Source organism: Acinonyx jubatus, chromosome C1 (assembly GCF_027475565.1).
Source record: "Acinonyx jubatus isolate Ajub_Pintada_27869175 chromosome C1, VMU_Ajub_asm_v1.0, whole genome shotgun sequence".
Lineage (NCBI taxonomy): Eukaryota > Metazoa > Chordata > Mammalia > Carnivora > Felidae > Acinonyx > Acinonyx jubatus.
Genome location: NC_069381.1, coordinates 184,219,165 through 184,239,694, shown reverse-complemented (window position 1 = coordinate 184,239,694; position 20,530 = coordinate 184,219,165). Strand labels below are relative to the sequence as shown.

General features: G+C 39.2%; 1 protein-coding gene across 3 annotated transcripts in view; it reads left to right on the top strand.

Moving 5' to 3' along the window:
* The window catches only part of FLACC1 (flagellum associated containing coiled-coil domains 1), a 64,312-nt gene that overhangs the window by 7,855 nt on the left and 35,927 nt on the right, over positions 1 to 20,530 (top strand). Inside the window, exons 2-3 of one of the 3 annotated variants that reach the window (XM_027053480.2) lie at positions 740 to 791; positions 20,250 to 20,388. In XM_027053480.2, the coding sequence (XP_026909281.2) occupies positions 20,276 to 20,388 (113 nt within the window). In that variant the 5' untranslated portion in view covers positions 740 to 791; positions 20,250 to 20,275. Of the gene's footprint in view, positions 1 to 739; positions 792 to 10,506; positions 12,668 to 20,249; positions 20,389 to 20,530 lie in introns of those variants that run through there. The other 2 variants (XM_015086356.3, XM_027053494.2) reach the window with 2 other exon arrangements.

Sequence of the window (20,530 nt, the reverse complement as noted above, 5' to 3'; positions counted from 1 at the left end):
CCATATTGTTTCCTTAGCAAAGTAACAGCAACAAAACATCATTGCAGATCTTTAATTTGAAAAAGACCAAAGCAATTCTTTTCCTATAGTCCACAATTTACTGTTGATACTCTTAGCTATTTAGAAACTGTTTCCAGCAGACAGTCTCTCCTTTGCTGTCCTGCCTGCGCTCCCTTGTGGTGTATTCAGTTAACTTCTTTCTCTTTTGTTCTGCCTTGGGTGAATGCTTTCACTGCCCATGCCACTAGCCCCACCCAATTGTAGCACCCCATATTTGGTGAGCCTCTGCTGGCCCAGGACTCTTACTGGATTCCTTAGGAATTTCTCGGGACTTTCCCTCCTCAGTGGACCAATTCTAGTACCCCTTGGGAAACTGACAACCTCTGGCAGAGGTTACTCCTCAGTGAGGATCAGAAGACCCACGGGGAGCCCACTGGACTGTCCTTGCCCAAAAGAGTGATGGATTTTCCCTCTTGTCCTTCATAAGGACCCTTCCCTCCCTCTCCTTTCTCTTTTTAGCCCTTTGGTCATCTAACGCTAGTACTCCTCAGACAACTGAAGATCTCTGGCCAGGACAACTCCCTGGTATGGTCTAAAGGTGTGAGGATGAACAAGTCAGACTGCTGGTGCCTGTGAAGGCAATGGACCCCTTTCTTCTCCCCCAACTCTGTCTCTTCTTAGGTCTCTATTCCCAACTTGCTTATTTTGGAATTCCCCCCTCCCTTTTTTGTTCCCACAGATCCAGCTGCCATCTTGATCTATAGCAAAACATATTCCTGTGCATCTGAATGGTGAGTCCTTCCCTCTCCTTTTTTCTGACCCTAACTGGCCACCACATGTCCAGCTTTCTCTGTTACAGGGACACCCCAGCAGGGATTGCTGTTGCCACTTGCTGCAACCCTCTCCTTGGTGGAACACCCCATTAGAGTCGGTTGCCCCATTTAAGGTCCAGTCCTTTTTCAGGTCATTGGGATGCCCTAACTGAAATCATGACCACGAATTGGAGCTCCATTCCCTGTGGTGGAGCACCCCTTTGGGAATCAACAGTCAGTCTTTTTGACTGTGAGACAAACCCCCCTCTATCCCTTTGGACTCACCCTTGGGCTATATTCTTAAGAACTGGAATAAATTTGACACCCAAATCCTGAGAAAAATGTCTCATCTTTTTTAATGTAATATTTCCTGGCCTTAATAAAAACTCCCAGATCAAAAGGTATGACCCGTTCATGGAATCCTTTCATATAATACTATTTTCCAGCTTGACCTCTTTTGCTGGAACTCCTCCAAATGGCCAAAAGTCCCACGTATTCAAGACTTCATGGCATTGTCCCCAAATCCCAATCTCTTCAATAACTGTAGAATGTGTCTTGCTTGGTTTCATGGCCATCTGACCCTGTGGAAGCTATCAAACCTGATACTTTGAGGTATGCTAAGTTAAATGATAAGTTCAATTGAACTCATTGGATATCTAAGTCTTTTCCAAATAAGGTAGAATACTAAAACAATGGTTATTAAATATAGGTTTATCTGCTTTTGATTTCTTCTTACAGAGAAACTAAAGATACTTGGGTCTGTTGGAAAACATGTTTTGTTTCTTACTGAAAGTTCTATGGGGGCACCTGAGTGGCTCAGTTGGTTAAGCATCCAACTCTTCAGCTCAGATCATGATCTCAAGGTTCATGAGTTTGAGCCCCACATTGGGCTCTGCACTGGTGGCATGGAACCTGCTTAGGATTCTCTCTCTCTCTCTCTCTCTCTGTCTCTCTCTTTCTCTCTCTCTGACTCCTCCCCCATGCTTGCTCTCTATCTCTCTCTCTCAAAATAAATAAAAATAAACTTTTAAAAAAGATTGTACTATGAAAAATGCATGTTCCTAAAAATCATGAAATATATTTATAAATTTGCCAGTCTAAAGAATTCTAGTGTAATAGTTCACAACTGGTTACTATTTAGTTTTCACTGGAGACTAAAGTTCTAAGAGTTAGAATTCTGCTGTATGTAATTAAGACTGATGGAAATGATAAGGAAAGCAACTCTGTGTAGGAAAGTAGGAGACATGTAAGAAAGGTATAAGGAATGAGAACACGTTTTTGTTTAGGGGAAAAAGAAGGTAATTTTGTCCTAAAATGAGACTACTTGTTTGGAGAGAAAAGACTTAGGACAAAAATCTGAATGCAAAAAAGTTGTAGAGGATCTGTGAAGTCAAAGCTCTAGAAAAGAATTTTATGTGTGGTCAGGACAAACTAAGGTTGAAATGAATGGGTTTTAAAAGTACACTGGTAAGCGATTAAAATTCTCCTTTTCTGTTAGAAGACAAAGTTTCCTCAGATTGTTGGTCTGCTCTTGATAAGAAAATGAAACAAAGTTCTTTTTTTCTTTTCTTTAGCTGCCCAGAAAACCAAAGTTTTTATGTTGTATCTTTATCAGTTCTTTAATGATCTATAATTCTGTTTGGTATGTGCTTTAAAACTTTCTAAGGGTTTTAATAAACTTCCCATAGGTTTAAGTTGTAAATGAAGTGGGTTTATTTTGTTTTTGTTTTTTACTAATTAGGCTTGTTTATTTGGTATGCTAAGTTACTTGGGAAGCACTGTCAAATAAATGATGTTAAGCCTTAGGTTGTATTGTATGGGTAAATGCTATAACTGTCTTAGAAACTACATAAAATCCCTAAAGTTTTAATATGTTCTGTCATAAGGTCATTACTTGAAGTATTGAAATGTTCTGTGCCACAGAAATAACTGGATTTCCTTGTCCGTTGCATTATAATGAACTCTCAGATCTTTAACCATGTCCATTTCTAAGGTTTTTTTTGTGTGTGTGTGTCATTTATAGTTATTGTTCTGATGCTCTTGTGAAATGAGTTTTTTCTGTAAAGAAATTCATGAAAAGGACTTTTGCAGGGGACAAGTACAGGTATTTGATATCTTTAAGATTGTAAAACTGAACTGGGTAAGAATTTCCAGAACTAACAAAAAAAGCTGCATCCAAATAACTAGAATTAATAACATGGGACTGAACGAATTATGGAAGATTATAGTTTTTGTGATTTTTGTTTGAAGCATTGCTAGTTCTCTAATGTTTGCCTTCCAGATTGAGAAAGTTTTCTCTTAAAATATCTATGACTTACAGAAATGTGATAAAGTAGTCCTTTAAGGACAAATTGAAACATTTAACTCTTCTCCCTATCTGAACCCTCTGAAATTCACAAACTCTCGGTGAGTATTCTTTGTTCCATGGCAACTATAATTAGTTGCATAAGTTCAATAAGAATCTATTCTCCTTGCAACAAGACACCATTGGAAACACTGGTTATATTACCAAGGCTTTCACTGGAATGTCATATTTGCAAGAGACATGCATAGACTCAGATATAACCAGACTGCTATAAGGAATTAAGGTTGACTTTATGAAGCCAGTAGAGTCCCATGGGAATGTTGGCCTGATACCTTGCTTCCAGAGTTCCCAGCAGCCTTATCAGGTAAGTAAGGAACATCACTTCCTGGCAGAGGCAGGAGCCTCAGGATATTTTGGGGATCTCAAGAAGAGGAATTTGCCCAAATCTAGAGGTATTGCAGGCATGTCTGATGGCAAATATTTGGCTTGGCTTCTGGCTTCAAGAGTGTATTAAAAGTTCAAATCAGCAAAACTAAAAGGCAACCAATAGAATGGGAGAAGATATTTGCAAACAACATAACAGATAAAGGGTGAGTATCCAAAATCTATAAAGAACTTATCAAACTCAACACCCCCCCAAAAAAATAATCCAGTGAAGGAATGGGTAAAAGACATGAATAGACACTTCTCCAAGGAAGACATCCAGATGGCCAACCGACACATGAAAAAATGCTCAACGTCACTCCTCATCAGGGAAATACAAATCAAAACCACAATGAGATACTACCTCACACCTGTCAGAATGGCTAACATGAACAACTCAGGCCACAACAGATGTTGGTGAGGATAAGGAGAAAGAGGATCCCTTTTGCATTGTTGGTGGGAAGGCAAGCTGGTGCAGCCCCTCTGGAAAACGGTATGGACGTTCCTCAAAAAACTAAAACTTGAACTACCCTATGACCCAGCAATTGCACTACTAGGTATTTATCCAAGGGATACAGGTATGCTGTTTCAAAGGGGCACATGCACCCCAATGTTTATAGCAGCACTATCAACAATAGCCAAAATATGGAAAGAGCCCAAATGTCCATCAATGGATGAATGGATAAAGAAGAAGTCGTATATACACACACACACACACACACACACACACACACACACACACACAATGGAGTATTACTTGGCAATCAAAAAGAATGAAATCTTGCCATTTGCAACTACGTGGATGGAATTGGAGGGTATTATGCTAAGCAAAATTAGTCAGAGAATGACAAATATATGACTTAACTCATATAAGGACTTTAAGACACAGAACAGATGAACATAAGGAAAGGGAAGCAAAAATAATATAAAAACAGGGAGGGGGACAAAACAAGAGACTCTTAAATATGGACAACAAACAGAGGGTTACTGGAGGGGTTGTGGGAGGGGGATAGGCTAAATGGGTAAGGGACATTAAGGAATCTACTCCTGAAATTGTTGCATTATATGCTAAGTTGGATGTAAATTTAAAAAATAAATTTTGAAAAATAGTGGAAAAAAAAGTGCATTAAAAGTTCAATCTCAAGATTCCTTATGAAAAGTTCCAGCAGGGGCACTTGGATGGCTCAGTTGGTTAAGCAACCAACTCTTGATTCCAGCTCAGGTCTTGATCTCATGGTTCGTGAGATCGAAACCCCACATCCAGCTCTGTGCTGACAGCACAGAGCCTGCTTGGGATTCTCTCTCTCTGTCTCTCTCTACCCTTACCCTGCTGATGTGTATGCTCTCTGTCTCTCTAAATAAATAAACATTTTTTAAAAAAAGAAAAATAGAAAAGTTCCAGCAAAGCAAATTTTAAAAAGGTCTATATGATCAATCTCTATTCTTGCTGAGCTTATGTAAATAATTAGGCCAAGTTCATTAAAATTGGACTTGTTTCTTAAATGAATTAGTCTTGATTTGACTACTTCTAGAAATAAGTGTGAATTTAGAGAGAAATTATATTTTAATAACACTTCTGCAGATGTTGAATTCTAGTTCTGATTGTCTTTAAATGTTTGTTGTTTACCTAAGCTAGACAACTTGAGATAAACTTCAGAGAAAGTGTCACAATAGCTCATGTATAGACAGTCTTCATGCTTGTTATTCTGTGGGGATAATAACAGAATAATTGGCATATGGTTATTTGAACAACTGGAAAATGGGATGGACTCCCTAAGAATTGTTTAACCCAACTATCACCTTAACAAATTCTGTATGTCTGGGATGACAAAATTGCTCCTTAAGAGCCAGAATGGACTCCACTCCATGGGGTTAAATATGGACTTATGGAGATAATTGATGGCCCCACTTTCCTTGTGATTGGATTGGATGATGTACTTGGGGATGCCCATACCCCCAGACAGGTCTTCTCCCACTTGCCAGTGATTCCTCATAATTGGGATATTGTTAAGGTTAGACATCAAATAAAGAGGGCTCCCTTAGCCTTATTTGTCCCAAGAGCTGCCTCTATTGATATAAAATTGCAAAAAGAGGCTTTAGCCAAACATACGGTGGCCACATTTAACTAAGCCCAACATGCCGTTACCAATAAATTCAAAGGGTAGCCCTCCAAAACCAAATGGCCCTTGATATCCTGACTGCATCTCATGGAAGAATCTATTATTCCTTTATTCTATTATCCTATTATTTCTATTATTCTGCCTTATTAAAACAGAATGTTATGCTCCTCCAGATTACCACATTAATGTGACAGGATTACTAGAAGACATGAATACTCGAAGTGGCACTTTAAAAGATCAATCTGTCTCTTCTTTAATTGGTTAAACTCCTGGACTGGAGGAAGATTTTGGTCAACTATCAAAGGCCTTTTATTCAGGCTTCCTTTCTCATAATAATAATAATCTTATTTCATTGTTTTTTCTGATGTCTCTCCACCTGGTGCCAAGATTCCTTCACTGCCTTAACTTTAAGCCAACAAATGACCCTTTCTACTCAGAAATTCATGTATGTTGTCTACCTTGGATTCAGCTGCCTCTGCCTTTCATAATTCCTACATATAAATTCCGAACTGACCAATGTTGACCCATAGGTAGAGACATCTCGGTGCCCCTCATTTAGCAGAAAGAAGCCACTAAAGATAAGACCACCCAAATGCCAAAGATTTGTTATTGTCAGTCTATCAGGGAGGAATATAGAGGCCCCTTTTAGGAACAGCTTGAGCAAGGCAAAAGGGCTTACAGCAATCACCAAGCTGAATGCAAAGAGTCTCATTAAGCATCCCACCTTGAAATAGCCATAGGCCCTAACTGATCAATTACCAGGCACTGGTCCCTGAGATTACCAAAAAAAAGGGAAAATTCCATATGTTCCCATACTCCCTCACTTCACCCTATAACTGTGACTCCTCACCACTGCCTCACTGCAGACAGTCTCTCCTTTGATGTCGTGCCCAACACTCCTTTGCAGTGTATTCAATAAACTTCTATCTCTTAAAAGAAGAAAGAGAAAGAAAGAAAGAAAGAAAGAAAGAAAGAAAGAAAGAAAGAAAGAAAGAAAGAAAGAAAGAAAGAAAGGGAAAAGAAAAAAAGAAAAGAAAAGGAAAAAAGAAAAAGGAAAGGAAGGAAGGAAAGAATGAAGAAAAAGGGCACCTGGGTGGCTCCATCGGTGGACCATTTGACTCAATCTCAGGTCTTGATCTCAGGGTTGTGAGTTCAAGCCCTGCACTGGGTGTGGAGTCTACTTTAAAAGAAGAAGAAAAGAGAAAAAAGAAAAGCTATTTCCAAAAAACTAAATTTGAAAATGGTTGGAGTCTGATAGAAAAGTTCTTTAATGTTCTCTTTTCTCTATCACAATTTAATTGTTGGGTTTTTTTTTTTTCAAAAATGCATTTTATATCCATTTAGAAATCTGAGCATTTTATGATAAGTAAATGAAGTATGAATCTCTAATTCCTTGATACATTTCTTTCTGTTTGTTTTTCTTTGATATGAAATTTAGTGATATCCCCAGCATCTTTTTTATTTAAGTTTATTTATTTTGAGAGAGAGAGAGAGAGAGATCGAGCAGGGGAGAGGCAGAGAGAGAGAGGAGAGAGAGAGAATCCCAAGCAGGGTCCACGCTGTCAGCACAGAACCTAACATGGGGCTTGATCCCATGAACCATGAGATCATAACCTTAGCTGACATCAAAAGTTGGTCGCTTAGCCAACTAAGCCACCCAGGCATCCCTCCCAATATCTTTAATTGTGTTTTCTTTCACAAATGATGAGCAGTAGATGCATTTAAGTCCCAAAACCTTCTGATGAGGGCAACAATTGAGGGTGTTCTGTTGACTTCCATCTCTGTTTTTACTATATTAAGTTGGAGTTATGCTAGTAGTGAGTTTTGTTTTTCATTAGTTTTTATAAAATAAGGCCCCCAAATGCCATAGAATTTTCAAAGGAACAAATGTTGCTGTGCATTTTTGGCAAATATGACAAAATACAGCTGCTGGCAGGCATGAAGAGTTTTATTCTTTAAGAAAATGTAAGTAAAGTACACCAAATGTAATGTGAGATTAGAGAAAAATACAAAAGTCAAATAATTTAAAGAGTATTCCATAAAATTTATTTTTCTTGCCTTCTTAGAAAAATCACAAAGTTATTTAAAAGTAAGATTTTTACATTACATTTAAGCATTACAACAAAGGGCCAGGAAGTTTTACAAAATAATGTTAGGTAATTCGCTACCACTTAAAAAGCTATTTCACCATCTTTCAAGGGAATCTCTAGATCCACACAATTCCACACAATAATGTGAAGAATTAGCACCCTACCTTTTTTGTGTTATATCTAGGCCTATACATACATATACATAAATTTTAAGGTAATCAGACTTCATATTGTAAGATATTCTTCAGTCACAACATGCAAGTCTTCCAAGTATTGCTTTAATAAATAAGTACCTGTGGAATTATAAATTAAAACATTAAAAGAAGTGAAAAATGGGTGCTCAGCACCACTGGAAAATAGTATTTCATTATGTATGAATCTATGCATCCCTGCTGAGAACTTTCTACAAGTTACCTTTCCTCTCACCTCACTACTACTGCCCTCATCCCTCCTGAATTCCAAAGCAGTGTCTGTCTCTGACCTTAGCAACAGCACAAACCAGAAACTTTCCTAGTATTTAAAAATTTTTTTTATTATCAAAGTGTAGTTGACATACAGTATTATACTAGTTTTAGGCATACAGCACAGTGATCTGACAATCCTATACATTATACAATGCTCACTAGAAGTGTAGTCACCATCTGTCACCATACAATGTTATCACAATATTAATGGCTATATGCCCTATACTGTACTTTATATCTCCATGATTATTTTATATCTAGAAGTTTGTACCTCTTAATCCCCTTCCTCTATTTCACCCATTCCACATCCCCACGCCTCTGGCAACCACCAGCTGTTTTCTGTATTTATGAGTCTGTTTCTGTTTTTGTATGTTTCTTTTGTTTTTTAGATTCCACAGATAAGTGAAATCATATAGTATTTGCCTTTCTCTGAAAAGATTGTCAGCCTCACTGGTCATTAGGGAAATGAAAGTCAAAATCACAATGAGATATCACCTCACACCTGTCAGAATGACTGTTATAAAAAAGAAGTAAGTGTTGGCAAGGATGTGGAGTAAAGGGAACCCTCATGTCTTGTGGGTTGGAATATAAATTGGTGCAGCCATTGTGGAAAACAGTATAGAGGCTCCTCAACAAATTAGAAATGCCATATGATCCAGTAATTCTACTGAGTACCTACCCAAAGAAAATGAAAACACCAATTTGAAAATATATATGCATCCTATGCTTATTGCAGCTTTGTTTACAATTGCCAAGATATGGAAGCAACCCAAGTGTCCATCCATAGATGAAAGGGTAAAGAATGCAATGAAATATTAGCCATTAAAAAAAAAAAAGAATGAAATCCTACAATTTAGGACAACATAGATGGACCTAGAGGGTATTATGCTAAGGGAAATAAGGCAGACAAAGAAAGACAAATAGCATTTTGACACAGTCATCTTTTGTTTTGAAGAGAAAGGACAAGAGGTATGGAGAAGCATTTCCCTGGATCCTGAATGATGTTACTGATGAGAACAACAGATGTTTGGATTGTGGGTCCTGCTGTTCCAGCGCTGAGCTGCAGATCAAGTGCCTATGTGTTCTTTAATAAACTCAGGTTTTTGGGTATACCTGTGATATGCAGAACTCTCTAAAGCCCAGGGCTCAGGGCGGTGGCCCCTCTTTCTAGATGTGAGAGTGGCACTGCAGGTGCTTATATAATTCCTGTGGCTCCCTGGTGAGGGGCCACTTGGAAAAAGCTGAATGAGTCAGTGGAACTTAGCACCCTAAAATGAGATCTTGATAGACAAGAAATGATCAAAGGAAATTGAGCAACTTGGAGATAATGATAAGCTTCCTAAAAGAACACTGACTTTTCCACACTGGGAGTATTCTCAGAAAGCCACAAATAGGGCTACCCAAATGGAAAGCCTCTAAGTACACACTGTCTGATCACTTTTGTCACTTCATTAGGGCTACAGCATCACGCAAGGCCCGTTTCCCAACCCAGTGTGCAAGCTAATTTTGATGATATACTTGGATTCTTAAGTCACAGTTTCTCTCATTCATTTATTCAACGTCTACTTTCTTATACTGTTGATATTCTGGCCTCCTACACCTCCATTCCAAATAATAAGGAGCATTGCTTGGGGAAAGTTACTGAGAATGTTATTAGCATCAGTCCCCTTCCTGGGCCTTTGGAAAGAGCCTTTTTTGCAATGCCACAGTTTCCCTAAATTCAGTCAAAGGAAAGGGCAGTTAACACTTAGTCCCTAAAAGCCTTCATTTCCTTCCCTTCTATTTTGAATCTGACAAAATTGTACTCATGTCTAAAGAGAATAAAGGAGGAAACAAAAATCCTAAAGTAGTGGTAATTTGTGCTAAGCCTTGGCCTAGTCAAGTGACTTCCTTCTGTGCCTGCTTCCTTTGTATCTTTGCTGTTAGCCACTCTCTACACAAGACCCAAATCCTGCTTTTTTTTTTTTATTGTAGGAAAGCATTTGAATATAAAATTTCACACAAACAGACTTGAAGTAATATCCAGTCTCTAGATGGAGATGGATTTGACCAGATGAGTCAAATCTACTCATTGTTATCTTTGTAACTTCTTTCCCTCCCTCTTTGTTTTTGAAGTTTGTCTCCATCTAGTCTGCCCATGGTGCCTGACACACTGAGATTGGCATGATAGAAAGATGAAAAATGCCCAATTCTCCAATGACATTGCTGAGTATGCATCAATTTGGTAGCACTACTTACACACTTCATGTTTCATGAAACTAATGAACCTTTTTCTTTCATTCAAATGATGGTTATACACATTTGAACGATAACATAGCTTTAAGAAATACTGTCGTAAGTGTTGGTGATATTTCTCAGGGCTCTGTTGTAGAACCTATTCTCTTCTTACGCCCTTTACCTGTGTGATCTCATCCATCCCTTTCCTTTAAATCTACCCCGAAGACTCCTAAAGTGTTTCTGGCCCAGACTCTTCTTTTGAACTCCCAAATCATGGAACAAACTCTGTAATGGACATCACCACTTGAGTTTCTCCCTGGCACCTCAAACTCAACATATCCAAGCCCAAAGTCATGATCTGTTCCCTTGAGCCTGTCTATCCCCGAGACTTTCTCATCTCAATAAACTGGCACTGCCATCTACTCAATTGCTTGAGCTAGAAACCCATGAACCATCATTGCCTCCTCCTTTTTCCTGTGACATTTGATCAATCACCAAGTCTTACTGTGTCCTCCCTTCTCCATCCCTACTGCAGCTCCCTCAGCCAAGGCCACCATTGTTCTTATTTGACCACTGCCACAGACTCCTAACTGGTTTCCCTGCCTCCTGACTTGGCCTCTCCAATTGTTTCTCAACACTGCAGTCAAATTGATCTTTCTAATATGCAACACTAATCAAATCCCTTCTGTGACAAATTGTTGTCTGACTCATTAGAAGTCCCTGCTGTACACTTCCACTGCATCTGGTGAGGCTCTTAAGTTTCATTGTGCTTTTATTGAATTTATTATCTGCTTTCCCATTAGTCTCTAAGCTCTGTGGGCACACAAACTGAATATATCCCCACACCTTACAACAGTACCTGGCACACAGTAGATAATAAATGTGAAGTCAAATGAATGGATGAATGTATAACAATGTTTTGTAAACTATGGGTTGTGGCCTAACAGTGGATCATGAAATCAATCAAATGGATTTATAATGAGCTTTCATTTTAAATTGAAGAAAAAATAGATGAGAATAGCGTGTAATAAAGGTACTATTTCATGCAACTTTTTATCATAAGATGTAAAATATATTTCTTATAGTGAATTGCAGTAGAATAAAAATGAAATCCCCTGGTCTATCATAAGCAGGCATATTTCTTTCTTATAATGAGAAAAAGCAGCTTTTCTGCTTAGGAAAACTTAAGGGGGAAAAATTTCGAACTCCTTGGCAACTGAAAAGGATTCCTGCCCTAGGGTATTTATACTTTCACAGATTTCAAAGCCTGAAATTCAAAGAAGAAACTGCCTACTTCAGAGTTTTAGGTTTCTGTAAGCAAATGACAGAAGAACATAAAATCCTCCTCCTGTCTGGCAACTACTGCCATAGGCCAATTAAGTTTAGGAGTGCAGTTTAATTCTATTTCCTCTGAAAGTATATCTTTTTTTTTTTTAATAGGTTAAGAGTCCTACTTTTTTTTCTTTTTCTTTTTTTAAAGTTTATTGAGAAACAGAGAGGGACAGAGCATGAGCATGGGAGGGGCAGAGAGAAGGTGAGACACAGAATCTGAAGCAGGCTTCACGCTCTGAGCTGTCAGCATATATCCCGACATGGGGCTTGAACTCACAAACTGCGAGATCATGACCTGAGCCTAAGCCAGACGCTTAACCGACTGAGCCACCCAGGTGCCCCCCTCTGAAAGTATATCTGAAGCATATTTTGTCTTGTGTCTTAGAGAATTTGTTAGCTGGCTGCTTCTCCAGCCTTCTTTTTAAGAGCTGAGTGCTTGAGCCAATGAGGTGCTGCCATTCTGTTTCCATAGCAATAAAAGAAACAAACCTTCACCTGCCATCTCCCAAGGACAAATCTCACAACTCAAGGCCCAAGTCAAGAGAGTCTGAATGAAAGGTTGACTTTCTCCTCTAGTTTGACTTTCATGGCAATACTGAAAGATTCAAACCGGACTGTCTTTAGAAAGAAAATTTGTGCTGACGCCCGTTCAGCCTTTGTAAAAGCCTTTGACTGAATTCACTGCAAGTCTGTCTCTCTGCCCTACGTGTAGGGCATTCTGTTTTGGCATTTCAGTCACTTGGAACAACCAAAGTCTCAAGTTCTGGAACTTCTGGATTTCATCTAAAATGAATGCTAATTTTATGTCGATGAGGAACAGTTTCTCTATAAAATTGTGATGTCTTTAAGACTCTTGACTTGGAAAAGGACCACATGGGAGAAACAAATCTTTGAGAAGTTCCAGGTAAGCTCTTTGGAAAAGTCGTTTTATGTACTTTCTGTGTCTGGTTATTAGCACTAACCAGTGACCTTTCTGGAAGCTCAGCTGGCTCACTGGTGACTACAGTGTCACCAATTGACACATTCAGTCCCCTGAGCCTTGGGTAAAATCATCAAGGAGAAATACAGGAAAGGAAAAGAATAGGGAGAAAGTATCCTACATCACACATGGGTGTGCCTGCATAGATACACACACACACACACACACACACACACCCCACTGTAGTCTTAAAACCTTACAATGCAACATCAAGCCACTTGTAGATACAGTAGATCTATGTATGCTGATACGGAAATAGCTACTAGATATCCTGTTATGTAAAAAGAGCAAATACATGGTGTAGTATATAAAGTATACCTCTGATTTATGTAAAAAATTTTTGAGATTTTATGTATAATATATTTATGTACATTCATATTCATAGAACTTTTCTGGAAGTATACGCCTCAAAAAAGCCTGTTAACAGTGGTTTCCTCATGGGAGAGTACTGGAAGTAGAGGGCTGATGTTTAGCTGGTATGTAGTCATTGAAATATTAAAATACTGCCATACTGGTTATATATACAGTTGAGCCTTGAACAATGCCAGGGGATAGGGGCACTGACCCCCATGCAGTCAAAAATCCTGGTATAACTTTTGATTCCTCAAAAACATTACTAACAGCCTACTGTTGACCAGAAGCTTTACCCATAACATACGGTCAATTAAGATATATTTTTATCTTATATGTATTATATACTGTAGTCTTACTTTAATACCTAACTTTCTCTTAATTTGTTTTGGTATCCTAGGCTACATGTTCAGCTGCAAGTTTTTTAAAATTGTCACAAATCTCAAAAAGATTTTCCAATATATTTATTGGAAAAAATCAGCGTATAAGTGGACCTGCACAGTTCAAACTGTTTTTATTCAAGGATCAACTATATACATTTTCCAAGCCATTCAAATGTCCTCCTTGCCACCTTGGTTGCTCCAGCTCCTCCTCTGGTACCCCCAGACCTCCTCATGATTAGGCAACTAAAGGTTAATGCCTGGCACAAGGGTAGGAGTGGAGTCCTGCAGGACCCTGTTCCAGCCCTATAGCCATGCCTTTTTTGATTGTTCAATAGCCATGTCTATACTAGTTGTTAAATATTTTGAATATTTATCCCTATAAGTGTTTGGAAGGAGAGGCCTGTACTTTTTAAAAGCAAAAGAATATACACCAAGGCATTGTTTACGATAGAAAAAAAAAGGCAATACCCAAATGTTCATCAATACAAAACTGGCTAAAAATATAAATGGATATGTTTGTAGGATAGAAATTCACACAACCATAATGATATAGAAATACATCTTAGACTTGTTTTATAGATTTTCCTGAAGTATAATTTGAATTATGGATTTGTTTTAAATTTGTTTAAAAATAATCTGTTATTAGAGGAATGGGCTGAGTATAGATGAGTGAGATTAGCCATAAATTGCTAATTTATGATGGGTGATGGGTGAGTTCATTATACTGTTTTCTCTACTTCTGTGCATTTAAAAAATTTCTCCACAGTAAACTTCAGTTTAAAAACATGACAATATGTCAGGGTGCCTGTGTGACTCAATCAGTTAAGAGTCCAACTCTTGGTTTTGACTCAGGTCATGATCTCACAGTTTGTGAGTTCAAGCCCCCCACCAGGCTCTGTGCTGACAGTGTGGAGCCTGCTTGAGATTCTCTCTTTTTTTTTCCCCTCTATCTCCCTCCCCTGCTTTCTCTCTCTCACACACAAAAATAAACATTTTTTTAAATCTATAAAAAAAGATATCTCTACAGTTATTGACATTAAAAGAAGTTCATGCATATATAGAATGCATGTATAGTTTTTCCCATTATTTAAGTCTGTTTCTTTAGTCTAGAGAGAATTCTAGAAGTTATTAACCAAAATATTTTCAGTGGTCATCTCTAGGTGTTAGTACTTCAGATAATTTTTGCTCCCTTAGGCTTTCCTGTATTATGATTTTCTTTACAGTAAGCCCATTTCAATTTAACACACACACACAAATAAACCTATTATCTCCAAATATTAGGGATAAAAGCTTCAGTATACAAAAAATCACTAGGGTTTATAATATTCCTAAACTCAGTTACCAGGTTTTGAGAACCTAATGTGTACAAGGCAGTGTGCCAAGAGCTTTTCTGACATGGCCTCATTTCTTGTGCATGACAGCCCAGTGAGGCATGAACTTCCATGTCCCCATTTTGCAAATGAGACTGAGACTCAGAAAAGTAAAAGTAAATGTCTTGAGGTCCCACAAGCAGTGGAGCAGAGGAGCTGTTATGCAAAATCATGCCCACCTGACTCAAAAACACAAGGAAAATTTTAGTAAAGGATGTTGAGGGGGGCGCTTGGGTGGCTCAGTTGGTTAAGCATCCAACTCTTGATTTTGGCTCAGGTCGGGATCTCACGGTTTGTGAATTCAAGCCCCATGTCGGAGCCTGTTTGGAATTCTTTCTCTCCCTCTTTCCTTCCCCCATTTGCTCTCTCTCTCTCTCTCAAAATGAATAAACTTTAAAATAAAAAACAAATTAACAAAATTGGGAAGGGAGAAAAAAACATAATCCTGATATTCTAGCCCAATTTTCACTTTTTATTATTTTCTGGCTTTTGTACATATAGGTACATACTTGTATGTAATTGTATCCATTGCATATATACCACTTAATATCTTTGTTCTTAAGCATTTCTTCACATTCTCACAGGCTTTAATCAGTTAAAATCTGTGTAAAACTCCATTACTCTTCAATAATTTACCAATCATTTTGTTTTTTAATTCTAATTTTTAATATTATCCATAACATTGTAACAGTGGTTACATTTTTGCAGTTTATCTGTGGATCTCCTTTCTCCTTGTTGACTCGGTCCCTGTGGTTACAGCCACTCAGTTTATTAGGCAATAAATATTTATCAAATACCCATTGTGGACAAGTCACTTTGCCAGGCTCCATGGGGACACAGAGAATGACATAGTGGAGTCCTGCCCTTCAAGAACCATACAGTCCGGTTGGGCAGGAAAGAAACTGAATAAAGAAGGCAGTTGCTGGGAGCTGGCCTCCTCAGACTCTCACTTCCTGTGCCAGAAACTCCCGCTAAGTCCTCCAAGTTCACGATTGGCCCCTGTCCTCGCAGAAAGCAGATACAAGGTCCAAAGCACCTCTTGCTCTCGCTGCATCCTCCTTTCAGACTCTCCCCTGAATCCTAGCCCCTGTGGCATCATCTTCTTGGCTAGGGCTCTCCACCCCAACTGCTTCTGACCCTGTCTCCCTGAGATCTCCTGACTAGGTCCCCATGCACAGCAGAATGCAAACAGTTACATATGGTAGCCTTGTCATCTGGTCTTTAGGCCTTCACTGTTTACCCAGTCTCTTGGCCTCCTTTCTAGGAGGCCTCCTTTCTAGCCCTGACCTTAGTGCCACCAAGCACCAGGACCCAGTCCGTCCTGTACCTGCCTCCACCTGCACATCCTGTCTTTCTTCCAAGGCGAAGTCTCTGCACAGCTCACTCAGCTCCCTTTCTTTTTTTTTTTTTTTTAACTTGTTTTATTTTTTATTTTTTTAAAATTTACACCCAAATTAGTTAGCATATAGTGCAACAATGATTTCAGGAGTAGATACCTTAGTCCCCCTTACCCATTTAGCCCACTTCCCCTCCCACAACCCCTCCAGTAACCCTCAGTTTGTTCTCCATATTTATGAGTCTCTTATGTTTTGTACCCCTCCCTGTTTTTATATTATTTTTGTTTCCCTTCCCTTATGTTCATCTGTTGAGTGAAGTCATATGATTTTTGTCTTTCTCTGACTGACTAATTTCACTTAGTGTAATACCCTCCAGTTCCATCCACGTAGTTGCAAATGGCAAGATTTCATTCTTTTTGATTGCTGAGTAATATTCCATTGCATATATATACCACATCTTCTTTATCCATTCATCCCTCAATGGACATTTGGGCTCTTTCCATACTTTGGCTATTGTTGATAGTGCTGCTATAAACATGGGGGTGCATTTGTCCCTTCAAAACAGCACACCTGTATCCCTTGGATAAATGCCTAGTAGTGCAATTGCTGGGTCATAGGGGAGTACTATTTTTAGTTTTTTGAGGAACCTCCATACTGTTTTCCGGAGTGGCTGCACCAGTTTACATTCCCAACTCAGTTCCCTTTCTGATGGCTACCCTCCTGACCACAAGTTCCCTAAGGGCACAGTGCAAGTGTTACATATTCCCCAGCATCTAGCACAGTGCTCACAGCAAGCGTCTGTAAGTATTTTTGTTGTTAAATGAGCATTTACAGGTGGCCCAGGAATCACTTCATCTCTTTGAGTTTCAATTTCCTCATCTGTAAAATGGACTCCAGTTATGATTCCCTTTAGCTCTAAAATCATTAGGCCATATAACCGGGTTTCTCAAGTATCAGTCATGTTACAGAAAAACATTTGTTTCATTTTTCAGTTGATTCTTAAGCAAATTTATTCTAGTATACTATTGGAAACCAGTCACTGACTTGGAAATTTGAGTGAACTCTGCTATCATTGTAATCCTTCCATTGGTCTCTTGGTTCTCCTAACATTTTTTGTCATTGGCTTTTATTTTTTATCAAATAATCCACTGATAACATTTAAAATTTAAATTGTGTTCCAAGTTTATTAATGAAAAGTTAGAGTTTCTACCACCACCCCCCTGCCCCTCACTTCTCAGTCTACTCTTCAGCATGTTCCTTAGTGGCAACTATTTTCAGCTCTTGTAACTATTTCTTTTGGAATTTAATGTCTGAATAATTGCCTTCACCCCATTTGTTAATCTTTCAGCTTTAGACATTGTCTGTTGACTTCCAGGTGTGGTAGATGAGGTTTTAGCACTTATATATCCTTCCTCCATTCCCTCCTCTGCTCTTCCAATTTAGTCACAATTAACTTTTTTAAAAGTAATTATCAAGTGTTTATATTAATATATATGAGAGTGTACCTTACTATAACTATGTTTACTTTCTCACATAATATTTTTTTAACCCGGAGTCATTATATAATTTTTATTTTCTTAGGCTTCTACGTTTCTTTCTTTTTTTTTTTTAATGTTCATTTATTCATTTTGAGAGAGTGGGTGAGAACATGAGCAGGGGAGGGGCAGAGAGAGTGGGAGACAGAGAATCCCAAGCAGGCTCCATTCTGAGTGCAGAGCCTGACTCCAGGCTCAATCTCACAAACTGTGAGATCATGACCTGAGCTGAAATCAAGAGTTGAACACTTAACTGACTGAGCCACCCAGGCACCCCAGGTTTCTATGTTTCTATTAGTAATATCACCTCAATTGCTCTGTTTCCTATTACAACTGCTCTGTAACAAATTTAGTGGCTTAAAACAATAGCAATTTATTCTCTTACTAGTTCTGAAGTCAGATGTCTGAAATAGCTCTTACTGGGATAAAATCAAGGTGTTGGCAAGACTTGGTTCCTTCTGGAGGCTCTAGTAGAGAATCATTTCCTTGCCTTTTCCAGCTTCTAGAAGTGCCCACATTCCTTGGCTTGTGGCCTTTCCACGACCACTCCTACCTCCTTTTCCACCATCATATTCTCTTCTCTGACTCTTACCCTCCCTTTTATAAGGTTTATGATTACCTTGGGCCCACATAGATAATCTGGGATAATCTCCCTTCTCAAAACCATTAACTTAATCACAGCTGCAAGTCCTCTTATTGCACATATTTATAGGTTCCAGGGATGGGGGCATGGACATGTCTGGGGGGAGGGTGCATTATCTGCCTACTATGTGCTCCAACAGATCTGCCAGAGGTCTGTCAGTGTTATCCAGTAATCCATCAGTTCCATGTCCTGAGTCTTTGGGGGCCTTCACTGTGGGAATTGGCCCCTTCTGGTTCATACCCATTTTGCAGGTGTGTAGGCTGCATCTTCCTATGGTGTGCTGATAGGGGGAGTTAGTGGGTCAAACTTGCATGGACAGCCCTTGTGCAATTCCATCTCCTTTCCCACTCTCCCTGTTCTTGTCAAATTAAACCTCTTTTAATCCTTGAATTAGTAAAAAAGCCAGTCCTTCCTCCTGTGTGTCTCCTTTGCTCTCTCATGACTACCATACTCATAACACTTGTGATACCAGATGTGTGTGGGCTTTCCCCCCACCAAGCAATTCTCTGTAACACCAACTGGGTATCCTACAATTTACCTCAATTCTGACCCCCTCTACCTGGAGATAGCACCAGATACCACAGGTAACTACTCAGTCCCACATGACTGCACTCACCACCCCCACCAGAGATGCCAATCGCAAATTCAGGTTGTCATCTGTGTGTCTGACCCATAAGCTAGAAATCAGAGGTTTCTGTGACCCTTCCTTGGGTTAATTAACTTACCAGAACAGCTCACAGAACTCAGGAAAACAGTTACTTGCATTTACCAGTTTATTAAAAGATATGATAAAGGATACAGATGAGCAGCCAGATGAAGCAATACATATGGTGAGGTCTGGGAGGGTCCTGAGCATAGGAGCTTCTGTCTTCATGGAGTCAGGGTGTGTCATCCCCCTGAGTGTGGATGTCTTTGCCAACCCCAAATTCACTGAATCCCATACTTCTGGGAGTTTTATGGAGGCTTCCTCATGGTATGATCAGTTATTAACTCCATTTCCAGCCCCTCTCCCCTCCTGGGAAGATAGGGGCAGGGGCTGAGGCTGATATCTCCAAGTTTTTAAACATGTCTTGGTTTTTCTGGTGACCAGCCTCCATCCCAGAGCCCACCCACAGTTGCCTCATTAGAACAGCAGATGTTCCTAGTGCTCTTATCACTTAGGGATTCACAAGGTTTTCAGGACCCCTGTGTCAGGAACTGGGGGCAGAGCCCAATATATTTTTTCTACTATCTCACAATCCTGTACTATCATTTTTGTGGGGTTCTGGAAAATAAAGAAAATAAACAAATGTGGTCAAGTTTCCATGTTTATCTGATAGTTGTCTTTCACACAGACCTTTGTAATAGGGATTTTTTGGTTTTGTTTTCATGGAGCTAAGAAGGAAGGATTTTGATCTGTAATTTGGGCAGGTGAACAGGGATGAGAAATTGAGACATTCACTTGCACTGTAATTTGAGTAACAGAGTTAATTTTTCAGGAAGTTCTGTGCAAGATCTACTGTAGGGATTTCTCCTCATTTCAGTGAGAGCTAATGTGGCCTGATGGAAGAAGGGCCTAGGAGATTTTTGCTACCCCTGTGATCATTCTGAACCTCAGTATCCTCATCTGTAAAATTGAGATAACAATAATTGATCACTTATTGTGTGCTTGGATCACAGTATGCACTCAATGGTGACAAATTTTAAATCGCTTTCAAGTCAAGTCCACTGGGTGCCAAGGAGTGAGATGTTATTCTATAGTCAAGACCCTGCACCAGATCAACAGCTCCCAGAATTTACCATGTGTGCTTTGGGCTTTTGCTGGGTCTTTCCTAATTTGTCTCTTAAGTATCATTGCTTTGACTCTGAATGGTGTAACTCTCTGATGTTACTTTCCCACTTCAACCAGGACCTCCTGATCTAGCAGCTCCTGCCATGTACCCCAACCCTCTCATCTACTGTACCTGCTGGGACCCTTGGAACTTGGGACCACGGAAGCTAATCAAGACCCCTCAGCCACCAAGAAAGACCTCCACAGGGAAGCCCAAGTAAGGATTATATGGATGGAGTAGAACAAGGGCCCTTGAATTCCATTTGCAGCCTTCTTTCTCTTCAATATATCCAAATAGTCAACTAGGCAACAAAATCCCAAGAAGGCCAGAAAGCCTAGCTTTACACAGCTTTCCCAAC